Consider the following 15,458-nt stretch of genomic DNA (forward strand, 5'->3'; position numbering starts at 1 on the left):
GCACTAAGTAGGTATTTAATGGTTTGTTCATTTTATTCACATTTTCTAGTTCCTATTTCTATCTATAAATTAGGTTTTTGAGAACGAAAATAATTTACTAAACAGGTATTTAGCCTAATAGTAACAAATGAGAGAGAGAGAGAAAGAGCTCGTAACAGTCATCATATTTTCAGCAGGGTAAGCCTCCTAATAAATAACTGAGGCTCCTCCCAAGATGGAAGACAACCGACCAAGCAGCTGCTACTGAAGGAAGATGAGAAGGCATGTTAACTCCAAGGCCAAGACCCAACTGCGGCTCTTGGCAATAGCCCAGGTCCAAATCGTCACAGTTTATTACAGGAGAAGGCGCACATAGCACCTCTCACAAATGGAAGATCCATTCAAAGATTCGACAATACGGGAAGAAAAGAAACCCTACCATACCAAATGTACTCATTACCAGTAAGACACACTGCAATTTCAGAAACAATGAAATGTGGAAAACCATGCTTCCTAGAGTTGGTAATAGAAAATTACTGGTATTAGAGAAGCCAGAGAGACAATAAAAATAGTTTAAGACTTACAAGAAGCAGAGCGTCGAACGCAGAGGCTCATGTGGAAAAATCACCATGGTCATGAATTTCATGCATAAACCTTTCATCATGGACTGAATTATGTCCCTCAAAAATATATGTCAACTTGGTTAGGCCATGATTCCCAGTATTATGTGACTGTCCACGATTCTGTCATCTGATGGGATTTCCCGCTGTGTTGTAAATCCTATCACTATGTTAATTAGATGGATTAGCAGCAGTTATACTGATGAGATCTACAAGATTAGACAGTGCCTTAAGCCAATCTCTTTTGAGACATAAAACAGAGAAGGGAGCAGAGAGACAGGGGCACCTCATACCACTAAGAAAGCAATGCCAGGAGCAGAGCATGTCCTTTGAACCTGAAGTTCCTGCATGGAGAAGCTCCTGGACCAAGGGATGATTGACGACGAGGACCTTCCTCCAGAGCTGACAGAAAGAGAAAGGATTCCTAGAGCTGATGCCCTGAATTTGGACTTGTAGCCTACTAGACTGTGAGAGAACAAATTCTCTTTGCTAAAACCATCTACTTGTGGTATCTGTGTTACAGCAGCACCAGATGACTAAGACATCTTTGGTTAAATAACATTATGTGGTTAGATCTTTATTAAAAAAAGTCTGGGTAGAGGGTCTTCTAGGCTTGCTGAAGGTAAGTTGAAGCTGAAAATAAAACAGAAACTTCAAGTGCTAAGAGAGCCCTGGTAATGGACAGACTGACTCAATGACCTACTTATAAAAGGCAGTGGTTTCCAAAGAGGGGATAACTTCAGATACAGGAAGAGCTGATTCTCTGCTCCTAAGCAGATAGACACTAGGTAGAAATTAGAGAAAGAAACTTATTAATCCTAGAGGTTACTGACTATATGTAACACATGTACAAATTTCTACTGGAGAATAGTATACTTTAAGCACACACTCCTCACATACCTACTTTAGTATTTTTTTCCTCACTAGGAATTCCAATCTTTTAAAGTCTAAGAAGTATTTGGGACAAATAAAAATCATGGTAATGAAAAGTCTGAATCTCCTCAGGTACTGCCACAGATTCTATGAAAATAAAGCTTACCCGAACTTCTTTAAGGGTGAACTTCCTCAAGGTCCTGCCCCATTCTCCCTACCAGGTTCCAGTAACCTGAATTCGGGCTCCTTTTCCTTCCTTAAATCTATCTCAAAAGCAGATAGCCATCCATAAAGGGTCATAAGAATGGGCCTGGGACTTCTGATAGTAAATCGTGAGCATGAGATCACAAAAGGCCCTGTCGTTGAACTAGAGCCAAGAGTCAGTTGTGTAAGTAAGGAGGCTAGAGGCCCCCCATTACACCCCCAGCTATACAAACTCACACGTGGCTCCAGGGACGCGTCAGAGAAACGCAACGTGGGAATCCACAGCTGGAGCAACGGCCCCTTCGTAAACCAGATTCTTCTGCTTGGGAATACCTACCACGGAATCTTCTCTCCGGATTCTAGGAATACACTCTTTCCCCATAGTTGACATGTGATGCATCTTCCTATGTCACATCAATCAACTCCCTCTTTTTTAAGAAATGGGACAGGTATTTCTCATTCAGTAAAAAACGCTAGAAAAAGAAAATCTCTGACTAATTAGAGTCGATTGAATTCTGAGATCTAATTGATTTTCTAGATTTTTCCTCAATAATTTCAGACACGCTAATATTCTCCAAATAATACAGCCATCAAAAACTACCAACTGAAGGAAGACTTGGGGAGCAATAACCCAAACCCATTGTCTAAAATAGCTTATTTCATAGCAGGAATTCAAATGCTCATTGATATGTTAGCTGATAACAGACAAGAGCGGCTTTTCCTGTCCATAAACAGCCACTGTATGCAGATGGAGGGGCTCCAGTGTTACCTGAAGAGGCTTGGCGTTGACTAGGGTAGAGATAGAATTGAAAACTGTGTAGGGTTTCTCCAACTGCAAAGTAACCCCTCAAAAAAATAATGGAAAGGCTACGGTACAGGATGAACCCTTTCAGTCTAGAAATCTCCCTTTATTTCCCAGTGAAAGAGACAGAAAGCCAGAGAGCGACTAGCTGATTCATGAGTCCCTTCCTACTGAGATTCAAAAGTTACGCTACTCACTCAAGAACTCCTTAAGAAGCATCTGACAACGAGATGGCAAACGGGTCCTATTTTGAGTGTCGGTTTTATTTCGATGGTGTCCAGTTAGGTTTATCGGTAGTATCTGCCTATAGCAATTTGCTGAGCAGCACTGTCAGGATGTATCACAGGCAGACAGCGCCATGACTCATTAGTACAGCTTGCCTCAGGCAAAGGAGGAGACAGGGAAGGGGATCAAGTCAGCACGTTGCGTATTTGTCGACCGAGGCCAAATTCAATTAGGCAAAAGGGAAGGCATTTCCCCGTTCCAACAAACTGCTAACTTTCTCCCCAGGATTAGGAACCAATGATGAGGCAGAGCCAATATCCCTGAATTATTTCATGAGACTCACCACCCTAATCACTTAGGAGAGCAACCCAGTCCCAAGAATTAAGAGGTATTTGTTTAGGAAAGTAAAAAAGAGGTGAGAAGGAGTAAGATCGTGAATAAAAGGGAAAAAACTCAACTCTGAATACCAGGACCTGAGGAATGATGGAACAGCCTCTGAGAAATGAAAGATAGATGGATTCCAAAAAATGAAAGGCTGTGTTATGGAGGAGCTTGCTAATGGAATGCTGACATTCTGCTACCTTGAGATGCTAAGTCCCAAGAAAGGTCTTTTGACTTCCCCAGGGGACAAACAGTTGTTTCCTCTCAGAGAAGCGTAAAATAGACAAGAACAGTCTCAGTCACAGGAGGACATGACCCAGTCAGCTCAGGGCTCCCAGCAGAAAGAAAAAGCAGAGCTAGTCAGATCCCCGATTACAGAATCTGGGGCAGTGCTGATGAGCAATGGTTACACTGGTTACGGAGTCTGGAGTTTAAAAGGGAGCGGGGTGGAAGGAGGGGGAGGAGACAGGAAGCACTCGCCTTGCTTTCAGACAGACATGGCTACAATTAAGAACCGGAACAAGAAAGTTCTCTGCCACCATGCTAGTTGTATACTAGGCTGTATGTTTCACGTGCCCATGGGGACCAAAACCATGTTTTAATGATAGAGAATGTACCTAATTATAATGGTTATTAGAACTTCCTCCTTTTTATCTCATGACAAGCTACCTCCGTTATATATTTTAAAAAAAGGGACCACAGTACTAGAAGCAGTGCTTTCCTGACGCTTCCTGCAGGATGCTAAGGGGCCACGAAGCGCAGGCATACACTGCTTCCATCAGAGAGACGCAAAAACCTGCTGTCTTCTCCACCACCACTTCTTTTTTTGATCATTTCTGCTTGGAGTCAATTATACACTCAATTCCCGCCACCTAAGGTCAAAATCTACGAGTCAATGGGTTTATAGGATACAGATTACATGACCATGACTATAGAACCCACAGCTTCATTAGGACCTAACTCTCAATCAAGAGTGCAAAATTATCACTAAAGACAATCTATAAACAGGTAAATATACGGAAATCAATGTTTATTACTCGCTGCCGTTGAGTCAGTTCTGATTCACAGCAACCCTACAGAGGAGGACATTGTGCTTGGTAAAGGAGAGGGTCAGGCAAAAAGAGGAAGACCCTTAGCGAGGTGGACTGACACAGTGGTTGTAACAACGGGCTTAAACACGGCAACGACTGTGAGGATGAAGCAGACTGGGCAGCGTTTCATTCTGTTGTACATCGGGTAGCTACGAGTTGGAAGTGACTCAATGGCACCTAACAACAACAACGTCCATTAGTGGTTGGGGGAGTGGGGGAGAGTGGGAGAAATACTCCCTAGGTAGTAGTCACTTTTTGTTTACGGAAATGGGAAAAGTGGCACCAAATATGGGTGAAGTTTGTACAGCATGACTGATGCAACTAACATCAATAAGCTGTACCTACAGAAAAGTGATGAATGGGCCTATGTTAGGTTGTGTATGGTTTTGCAACAAAAAACAACTCAAAAAAAGGGAAGGGGGCTACAGATGCTGATACTAGTTAGATATAACCAATCACCTCATGGGACTAGTTCTATAAGTTTGGGGGCTTAGGGCCATGGTCTCATGAAACAATCTAGTCAACTGGGGATAATATAGTTGTTTTTTTTTTTTATATAATTTTTATTGTGCTTTAAGTGAAAGTTTACAAATCAAGTCAATCTCTCACACAAAAACCCATATACACCTTGCTACACACTCCCAATTACTCTCCCCCTATAATGAGACAGCCTGCTCTCTCCCTCCACTCTCTCCTTTCATGTCCATTTCGCCCTCCACCCTCTCATCTCCCTTCCAGGCAGGAGATGCCAACATAGTCTCAAGTGTCCACCTGATCCAAGAAACTCACTCCTCACCAGCACGTAATATAGTTCTTAAAATTTATGTTCTACCTCCCAGTATGGTGAGTAGTGTTTAGGGTGTTAAAAGCTTACGAGCGGCCATCTAAGATACAACTACCGGTCTGTATTCATCTGAAACAAAATAGAATGAAGGAACTCCAAGAACTGGAGAAGGAACTGGACTACAGGACTAATCGTCTACATGAACCACTGCCTCCTTTACCCTGAGACCAGAAGAACTAGATGGTGCCCAGCTACCCATACCAAAAGTTCTAATCAGAAACATGATAGAGAAACTCCGATAATAAAGGGAGAAAATGTGAAATACAACTATGTGTCTAGTGGAGTCCCTGAGGCAGTGGTCGTGAGTTGCTCTTCAAACCTTTAATTGAAACTAACTCCATAAGTTATCTTTAAACTAAGTAACAGGTTAGCCCAAGGAGTAAAGATTGTCACCCTTGAGTATTATGTTACTTAAAAAAAAAAAGAAAGAGATTATATAAGACCAAAGGGTCCACAGGTATTTCAAAATATAGATGAGAAGGTTGAGGGGCAGGGAGATTAAGTAAATGGAAAGAAACAACTAGAAGAGAAATAACAATGTTGACACAGTGTAAAGAATGTAGCCAATGTCACTGATCATTCTGTCTAGAAGCTGTGAAATGGGAGTGGATTTTGCTGTGTATATATGTTCACCACAAATAAAATTTGAAAAAAATAAATACAACTGATATCATGTACCAGTCTTCAACCCCTCCTTCCCAATCTAACGTCTGTCCTCTCCACATTCCTCATCCCACCCCACAACCATGATTTTTTCATTCAACCACACTTTCCATTTGGCTGCAAACATCTGTATGAATTATAATTAACCTCACTAGATGTCGATGGGATTATTTTTCCTGAGTCTGGACAATGAAATCAGATGGAAAATTATACCAAATTTAGCATAAACACTCTGGGCTTTTCATGTAACCCATTACCATGGAGCCGGTTCTGACTCACAGAGACCCTACAGGACAGGGTAGGACTGCCCCATAGGGTTTCCAAGGCCATAATCTTTATGGAAGCAGACTGCCACATCTTTCTCCTGCAGAGCAGCTGGTAGGTTCAACCACTGACCTTTCAGTTAGCAGCTGAGCACTTAACCACTGCATCTCCAGAGCAATGTAAAATACATTTAAGTCTAGGTTAATATTCAACCTGTACAATGGTCACTTTCTCAAGGATATATAATACTAAAAGTTTTGACTATCATAAGTGCTTGAGAATCATGACATGGAGAAGCACAGTTTTGCTGAGAAACACACGTTATACTCATTCAGCTGTGAGGCTGAGATGTGGAGCTAATGCTCACAAGATGACCGATCACTCAGCAGCTGTGTCTCAAAGGCCTTCCTTCTATATTTTAAGTGGATAAAATAATCCTTAAAATTTTTTCATCGAAGAAGAAAATTACTTACTCCAGAAGAATATTATTCATATCCTGCGTAAAGAATTTTTTCCTTCCCTCTTCATCAAAAAGTTTGGCAGCCTAGAAAAACATAAGATTGTCAATGTAACTCACAGTGAACAATCAATTTGAAATGAGTATCTAATGAGAAAAACCCAAGAACTTCCCATCAGCAGAGTGTGACATGAGTTGTGGCACAGAGACAAAGCCATTTGAGACCCAGATTCCACTGGATATTAGCTCCCTGTATTAGCTTCCTGCAGCTGCTATAAAAAATGATCACGACAGAAATTTATTCTCTCACAGTACTGGAGGACAGAAGATCAAAATCACTGGCATCACTGGGCTGAAAGCAAGGTGTCTGCAAGGCTGCACTCCTTCCAGAAGCTCTAGGGTAGACTCTGTTCCTTGCCTACAGACTCGCACGGCTGCCAGTATTCCTTGGCATGTGGCTGCATCACTTCAGTCTTCAAGGCCAGCATCTTCCAATCTGTCTCTGCTTTATCTTTACACCACCTTCTCCTCTGTGTGTAAAACCTCCCTCTCTTCTAAGGATACATAAAATGGCATTTAGGGCCTCCTGGATAATCCAGGATACTCTCCCCTTCTCAAGATCCTTAACTTAGTCACATATGCAAATACATACACATATATACACACGTGTGTGTGTATATACATATATATATGTTTTTTTTGCCATATAAGGTAACATTGACAAGTTCCAGGGATTATGTATGACGTGGATATCTTTGACAGAGCCATTCACAGGTTATAAGAAGAACGAAACTGAAAATTAAATAACAATTTTCTCTTCACAATACCTACAATGCTTACCAAAGGCTTGAATAAAGAACAGACTTATTTCCTTTGAGTAAAAACAAGAATTTTTTTTTTTTAATTTTAAGCTTTGTATCCTTACAAGCCTTTATAAGGCCTCGTTATGGAAAATTAGAGTCGATCCCCTGGTATTCACAAATATACATGTATATATATATATACAAGAATGTTTCAAAGCAACACTTAGTGGGCCTACCGTTGATGTATTAATATTCTGTGTTCTATTTATTAAAAATGGTGGTCTTTACCTACACTGAAGTGATTTTGCAGCCCATTTATAGGTCTCGATCCACAGTTTAAAAAACAAGACATTGTTTGTTCCCATATCTATTTACCAGACAATAAGCTTCTTGAGGCTGGGGCTATGACTCACTTATCTCTGTATCCTCAGGACTCAGCTCAGTATTTGCCATAAAGTAGGCAATTAAAGAGTGCTAAAACAAACTGCTGCACATGTACTGTTCTTTTATACTAATGTCCGTATTTATCTCAATTTTCCTAAATTAACAAAATTATACATACAAGACCTGTGTAGTGCTTTGGTGTCTTGTGTGTTCTGACTATCCCTAAGGGTCATCAGTTCTTGCTGTGATCTGCAAGATAACACTCTCCGGAAACATGTCTACAACACGTCAGACATCCGATTATCCACTTTATACTCATTACCAGGTTTGTTGTCAGTTGCCGTACAGATAATTCTGACTCACAGCCACCCCATGTCTGTAGAGCAGAACTGCTCCATAAGGCTTTCAAGGCTGTGCCCCTTCAGAAGCAGACCGCCAGGCCTGTCTCCCGAGGTGCCTCTGGGTGGGTTCAAATTGCCAACCTGTCCTCCTAATATTCTGAAGAAGGTGGTATTACAGGCCCTACATTGTAAAAAGGAAGCTAATTCTCCCACTGCTCACACCATGTGCCTGAAATCACAGTCAGCAAGCCCCAGGTACGAGGTCCACACCGGAGCTTTCTGACTCCAGCCGTGCAGCACTGCCAATAGCACAGAGCTGCTCTGCTTGCCACAAGCACGAGAATGACAAAACGATTTGCCGAGATCAAGACAGAAAGCAAAAAGATTAAAAAAGTTTAATATTTCCACCACTGTATCCCGATTTAACCAGCTGACCAGAAGCAAAAAGTACATAAACCAAGACACTCTACCATAATCATCTGGGGCAGAATTCACCTTGAGATCCATGAGATTTAGACCACTGAGACCCAATTCAACAGCTCCAGGAAGCACAGGCCAACCCTGTCAATCTGCCAAGCTACCTGACAATTTCGCACGCTATGAACAGGAGAGGCGGCTTTCTGAAACTGCTTCAGTGCTCCTTCGAAGGGCCAAGACTGGGTATGTGTAGGGGACAGAAGTACAGGAAGAAAGCTAGAATGAAAAGAAGAAAGGAAATCAAAAACAGTCAAGAGGTTGAAGAGTGGAAGAATGTTACAAAGCAAAAAAGTGCAACAATAAAATCCTGATCAGACAGACGTGAGCATTTTAGCTGAGGATGAATTCTCATCTCCTGAGGAAGGACACCAACTCATACTCCAAAGAAAACTCTGGAGAATTCACAGAGATCAGTAAGTGATAATTTCCTAGTAAGGGGTCAGGAAGGAACTGTACTAACCCTGTCGCGGCCCCTACAGAGACAGACGATCACTTCTGAAATGTGAGATATGACCAGGCCCGACAACCTTCAAACCCAGCCATTACTAACCCATTCTGACGACTGAGTGAGAACGATGACATATAACCTGTTAGGCACGGGGAAGCTGGGAAGCACGACCGCCCTGACTTTCAATCCTGGCTCAGCCACTAGAAAACTGCATGGCCGTGGGCAAATCGCTTCTGAACCTTAGCTTCCTCATCCACTGAATGGCTGGGAGGACTAGACGACGCAGTCTGGACATCACACACAGTCGCGCACCCTTCCTGCAGGGCACACAGTGTGTTGTGCAGGGGTGTGGCACAGCAGCACTGGACTGTGGGAAATGAACAATAGCTACTATTATGAATAACTACATCTTGAAAGGCATGGGTCACACCACTAGAGAAGTTAAGGATTTTAGGCATGGGGCACCAAAAGATGGCAAAAAGCCCGCACTCTGGGGTCAGGCGAACCTCTCAGCTTAAATCCTGGCCCACCACTTATTAGCTGTGTGGCCTTGACCAAGTTCTTTAATCTGCCTCCATTTCAGTTTCTTAACCATAAAAAGGAAATAATACCTACTTCATAAAAAGGTTAAAAAAAGAAACCTAGTTATGTAATTAGTAAAACTGTAAGTAGATTATATAACTTTCAAAAAATAAGCACAGAAAACAGCAAAATAATAAAAACAAAGGATGAGGAAGGAAGGATAAAACAAAATATTAAAAAAAAAATCAATCTTAGGTCAATAAGCCAATTTCCATTTATATACTACCCAGAAGAGAAAGAGCTAAAATAAAGGAACTCAAAAAGGTTGAGAGTAAACAATGGGTAAAGTGATGACATGCAAAAATAAGCAATGAGAAAGGCATCACTACAGTAAAATCAGAAGAAGCTGCACTTAAGGAGGAAAGCGTTACCAGGGTCACATACAGAGAATCACCACGACGGACATACAACCAGCAGGAATCTCATGGGCCAAACAACACAGCACAGAAATAAACACAGTAAAAACTACAATAAACATATGCTATACAGCTGGAAGAAACATTAGCAATGAGACACAGTCACAAATTTCTCTAAGTCCTGGACTGATGAAGTAGACTAAAATTAAATTAGTAAAGATACAGAGGAGCCAATTAATAAGTCATGACTTCAGAAGAAACATTAATGAACAAAAAACAGAAAAAAGAATTGATAAATAAAATCCAAGTGCCAGTTGTTCGAAAAATTAGACAAATCTCTCGCTCCCCTAACCAGATATTTAAAATTGAGACAGACCTAAGAAAAATAAATACAAATAAATATAACATGTTGTCAGGCGCAATTAAGTCAGTTTTGACTCACAGAGACCCTAGTCCTGTATCACTGTGTCAATCCATCTCATTGAGGGTCTTCCTCTTTTTCACTGACCCTATGTTTTACCAAGCATGATGTCCTTCTCCAGGGACTGGTCCATCCTAATAACGTGCTTAAAGCACATGGGATGGATGAAGTCTCACCATCCTGGCTTCTAAGGAGCATTCTGGCTGTATTTCTTCCAAGACAGATTTGTTCATTCTTCTGGCAGTCCATGATGTACTCAATATTCTTCACCAACACCATAATTCAAAGGCGTCAATTTTTCTTTGGTCTTCCTTGTTCATTGTTCAGCTTTCACATGCATGTGAGGCGACTGAAAATACCACGGTATGGGTTAGGTGCACCTTAGTCCTCAAAGTGACATCTGGCTTTTTAATACTTTACAGTCGTCTTTTGCAGATTTGCCCAATGCAACACACTGCTTGATTTTTGACTGCTGCTTCAATGGGTGTGGACTGTGGATCCAAGCAAAATGAAATCTTTGACAACTTCAATATTTTCTCCATTGATCACGATGTTGCTCACTGGTCCAGTTGTGAGGATTTTTGTTTTCTTTATGTTGAGGTATAATCCATACTAAAGGCCGTGGTCTTTGATCTTCATCAGTAAGTATTTCAAGTCTTCTTCACTTTCAGCAAGCAAGGTTTCATCAGCGTATCACAGGCTGTTAATGAGTCCTCCTCCAATCCTGATGACAGGTTCTTCACAGAGTCCAGCTTCTCAAATTATTTGCTCAGCACACAGATTAAGTATGGTGAAAGGATTCAGCCTTAACTCACACCTTTCCTGATTTTAAATCACACATTATCCCCTTGTTCTGTCTGAACAACTGCCTTCTTGTGTATTGTATACAGATGACTAATAAATTTTAGAATGTTATTCAAATAGATTATTGTAATCCTAGAAGAACAGTCAATATGTTACAATCCTATTAATAATTATTTTAAATAACAGTACAATATTTGCAAATACATGGATTAAAATCTAGAAAAATAAAGAGCAGTTTAACAGTGGTTTGTTAAGGAGCCCTGATGTCACAATTGTTAAGCACTAGGCTGCCAACCAAGAGGTCGGTGGTTCAAACCCACCAGCCATTCCAAAGGTGAAAAGACCTGGCGATCTGCTCCCGTAAAGATTACAGCCCTAGAAACCCTATCGGGCGGTTCTACTCTGTCATATAGGGTCACTAAGTCAGAATCGGCTCAATGGCATACAGTAGCAGTTTGTTGGGGTCAAGGAATGTGCAATAATGGGGGAGTCTTTCCCTAAGTACAAAATACATTCTGCGGGATTTGTATTACTTTTGTAATTAGAAAAAAAAACAGATGAAAAAGCGACATGTGTTCAGACGTACACGCTAAAATAAATAAAAAGCAGGCATCTTGAGCTAGGTTTGGCTCACTTTAAGTCAAAATTTTATCTTCCTGAGATAAAATGGAGAACACGTGTGCTAACATAACTGGATTTGCAGTGAGTTAAACTAAGAAGGTTGTGAATCCAAGTCGATTTGGAGAGGAATCTACGGTCATCCTCCAAAAGCCTGACTATCGGGTTTGTCCTTGCGGGAACACAGAAAAATGCATGGTCACTAAAGCTGCGGACTAGCTGGTAAAGTAGATTCTACAATAACTAGGTACCGATATAGTCTCAGCCAAGGTCAGGCGCACTTCTGCAAGGTAGTTATTTGCTCCTTGCTTCCCTCCATATTCCTTACCTTACAGGACCATGTAGCTAATAAAAACCGTACCTATGAGACCTATGCAAAGAAATGTTTATGCTACAAGGTGAAGTGAAATAATAAAATCGTCACCTGTATCCATGTTATAACTATAGTTATTTCTATTTAAAAGAAAATGCCTGTATGTATAGCCAATACCTACAAAGAAACGTGGAAAATAAACAGCAGCTATGATAAGGGTGTTGGGATCGTGAGTTATTTTTGTCTTAAAAAAAGTATTCATTGTTATGTTTGTAGAGAAAATAACAACAAAGAGAACCATTACACTTACGACGCGGAGGTCTTCGATACGTTTTTCAAGAAGCACAGGCAGACCCTCTGGGAGTGTGGGTACCAGCTTGGGCGTAACCTGAGAGGCGTAGCTTGGGTGGGTAGTGTTTCCGTTCTCTCCCCCTGACTCAGACAGGGGGCTCCCATCAGAAGCAGCATCCAGTAATCTGTCAAAGTCAAAATCATCTAGCATCTCTAGGGCATTCTCTGCTTCCTGAAACAGTTCATGTTCATTTGTGCTAACAAAAATGGGGAGGTCTGGGTCGGCACTGCTCAGGTTTAAGTCCGAGACATCATTTCCCAATGCAACAGTGGCAGAGGGGGGCTTATTCAGACCAGAGGTCTGTAGGGTCGCTGGGACTTTGGGGTTAGGTTCCTTCTTCAATGCATCCTTCTCTTTCTGAAATTTCCGGATCATGGCAGCTAGAGAAAGAGAATCTTTATAACGTTTCTTCTTTTTTTCAGACTTGTGTGAATTTAGAGCCACAACTCTGTGAAGACAGAAGGTGAACGGTTAGGCTATAAATGATTTTGAAGGTTAAAGTCTCGTGTAAATAAGCAGGCAGAGAATTAAAATAATCACTTGACAGGTGGCAGAGCAAACTGCTTTCACCTTAATATCTCATTAAATTATACATTTACAATAGTGTCTTCTTAAACATTACCTGGATTAAGTCATCTATGAAAGGTAGACTGAGAAATGGCCATTACAGTGATGTAAAGGAAGTGGGTCAACAGAAACAAACCTGAATGTAGCTCAGGTTTATTGAAGTATATACCCACTCCACACTTAGTCATATGGTTATGCTCCAAAGACCAGGTTGTTAAGCGAAAATGGAGGGTGACCACATCATATCACAAAATGGAGAATGGTTATACCATTATATAACTGCCAAACCACTGAGAATCATGGCCCAGACAAGCTGACACATAACCTTAACCATCACAGCCAGCGTTACTCTCACCTTGCACCTCCATGTTCATTACTGTCAGATATACGTCATTAATGCATAAAATAGTGGGACAGATTTTCTCCTATTGTCGTAAATGTGCAATGTCAGATAACGAGAGAGTCGATAAGTGAGAAGTCGGTGTACTAAGTTATACTGGAATGTTCACATTCTTTAGCCTACCTATAGTCACCTAAAGAATGAACTAAGTAAAGAAATGCACTTTTGCTGAAAATAGGTTTGCCTTACAACTCGAGAAGGCCATATGATACACCATATCAAACTGGTACCCAAGGTGGTTTGTGCTTCAGACCATGAAAGAAAAACAAAATCTCCTGTATCTGAGAATCTTTATCCACCATGCCACGTCGTCCTAGACCCTATTCTAACTGCTAGTAACTGCAGATCATATTCCACTTTCCACTTCAGTAAGGGGAACAGCAGCGTTAGACAATCAGGTAGAGATGTGTGATTTTCAATGACAACACTTTCCCTACTGAGACTATGCGGAAAGGGTGGTCTCAGTTTAACTATCACCTAAGGAAACGTCTCCAACTTCCACGGCTTAGATGCTTTGGTGTGTACTAAAAAAACACAAAAAAACAAAAAACAAACCCATTGCTTTTGCATCAATTCCGACTCATGGCAACCCTACAGGATAGAGCAGAACTGCCCCATAGAGTTTCCAAGGCCACGATCTTTACGGATAGAAGCCCTGGTGGTGGAGTGGTTAAACGCTTGGCTGCTAACCGAGGTCTGTCGTTCAAACCCACCAGTCGCTCCGTGGGAGGAAGATGTGGCAATCTGCTTCTGCAAAGATTACAGCCTAGGAAGCCCTATGAGGCAATCCTACTCTGCCTATAAGGCTGCTGTGAGTCAGAATCAACTCAGTGGCAGTGGATTTTTAAAAAAATCTTTACAGAAGCAGACTGCTGTATCTTTCTTCTGCGGAGCAGCTGTTGGGTTTGAACCACTGACTTTTTGGTTAGCAGCCGAGTGCTTAACCATGGTGCCACCAGGGCTCCTTCAATGTACACTACAGGACCTAAAAGATTATTAGTACCTTGCAGGCAGGCCCATGTTTCATGTATCGCTACCCACCCAAAATCTAATCTAGAACAGTGCCTGGTATATAGCAGGTGATCAATAAGTATTGCTGAATTAGTAAGTTATAAAGTTGAAAGAAGGATAAATTCAATAAAAGGCATTACTGGAGCTTTTGTTCCTAAAGAAGTGTGATTGTAAATAGTGAACATTTAAGTCAACCATATATGCTTCTTTTCTTAATAATTTCTTAACAACTCAAGGGTCACTAAAATCTCAGACTTATTAGGAGAGAAATACCTCCCTACATCAGCTTTTTGGAGAGTGAAAGCCCAAATTAGCATGCAACTTCCCTGCTACAAATGGGAGGAAAATCCAGCCCCTCCCAAGTTACTTTTCCTTGGTTTGGCAAAAAACAGCCAGAGACAAGAGCGGGCAATTGGTAATTTTATGATTGCATACTACGAACATTTTATTCTATTAAGGCTTTTGAGAATTTCTGTTTGGTTTTTAAGGGCAATACAGTCACTTAAAATCACAAGCTTTAAGAATGGCTAAATAAAATCAAAATGAAATTTTTAATATTAAAAGAACCCAAGTCATTTAAATGTTGGCTACTGCCCATCCTCAACCCCCAGGCTTTGAAGCTTAGTTTTAGTAACAAAAGATTAAAACAATCTGTTCAATGTTTACACCATTTTCTCAAACTAATTGTTTGGTAAAAAGTTGTAATGAGCAAAGAACTCAGTGAACCAATCTATAAATCTGACGTAAATCACTGAGTCTCTATGATGTCAGAGCCCCCACTTATTAATAAATACTACAATATTACTAAAATACAACAGGCCACTGACATCCACAAATGCTGTACTAAATGTGACCCAGCTTCAACTAGATGAACTGGTGCTGAATCTGCCCTTTTAGAGAAAAGGCGGCCACACTCTGACACTGGCCCCCTCTTACATGTTTAATTCAACATACCCCAGTTGTTTGGGTACTTTCTTCCTGGGCTTCTTCTCCTTTTCCCCTTCCTCTTTCCGCTTCCGCTTCTTCATCTCAATATCATCTTCTTTTATTTTGGAAACCTGTAAAATGAACAGAGAATGCACACTTGTCCAAATACCAATGCTTTACTCTCTGACGCAGCCGTCGGTATCCCAGCCAGCGGTTCATTTCACCTTTCGGTGGGCCTCACAATCGCTTGT

The 15,458-nt window shown here is 41.1% G+C and overlaps 1 protein-coding gene across 2 annotated transcripts in view; it reads right to left on the reverse strand.

Annotated features, from left to right (window-relative positions):
• Positions 1-15,458, reverse strand: part of UBN2 (ubinuclein 2) — a 99,490-nt gene that overhangs the window by 58,244 nt on the left and 25,788 nt on the right. For both annotated transcript variants that reach the window (XM_049893127.1, XM_049893126.1), the window contains exons 5-7: positions 15,235-15,338; positions 12,261-12,750; positions 6,420-6,490 (exon numbers count right to left, since the gene is read on the reverse strand). In XM_049893127.1, coding sequence (XP_049749084.1) covers positions 6,420-6,490; positions 12,261-12,750; positions 15,235-15,338 — 665 coding nt within the window. The remainder of the gene's footprint in view (positions 1-6,419; positions 6,491-12,260; positions 12,751-15,234; positions 15,339-15,458) is intronic.

Source organism: Elephas maximus, chromosome 8 (assembly GCF_024166365.1).
Source record: "Elephas maximus indicus isolate mEleMax1 chromosome 8, mEleMax1 primary haplotype, whole genome shotgun sequence".
NCBI classification, from domain to species: Eukaryota; Metazoa; Chordata; class Mammalia; order Proboscidea; family Elephantidae; genus Elephas; species Elephas maximus.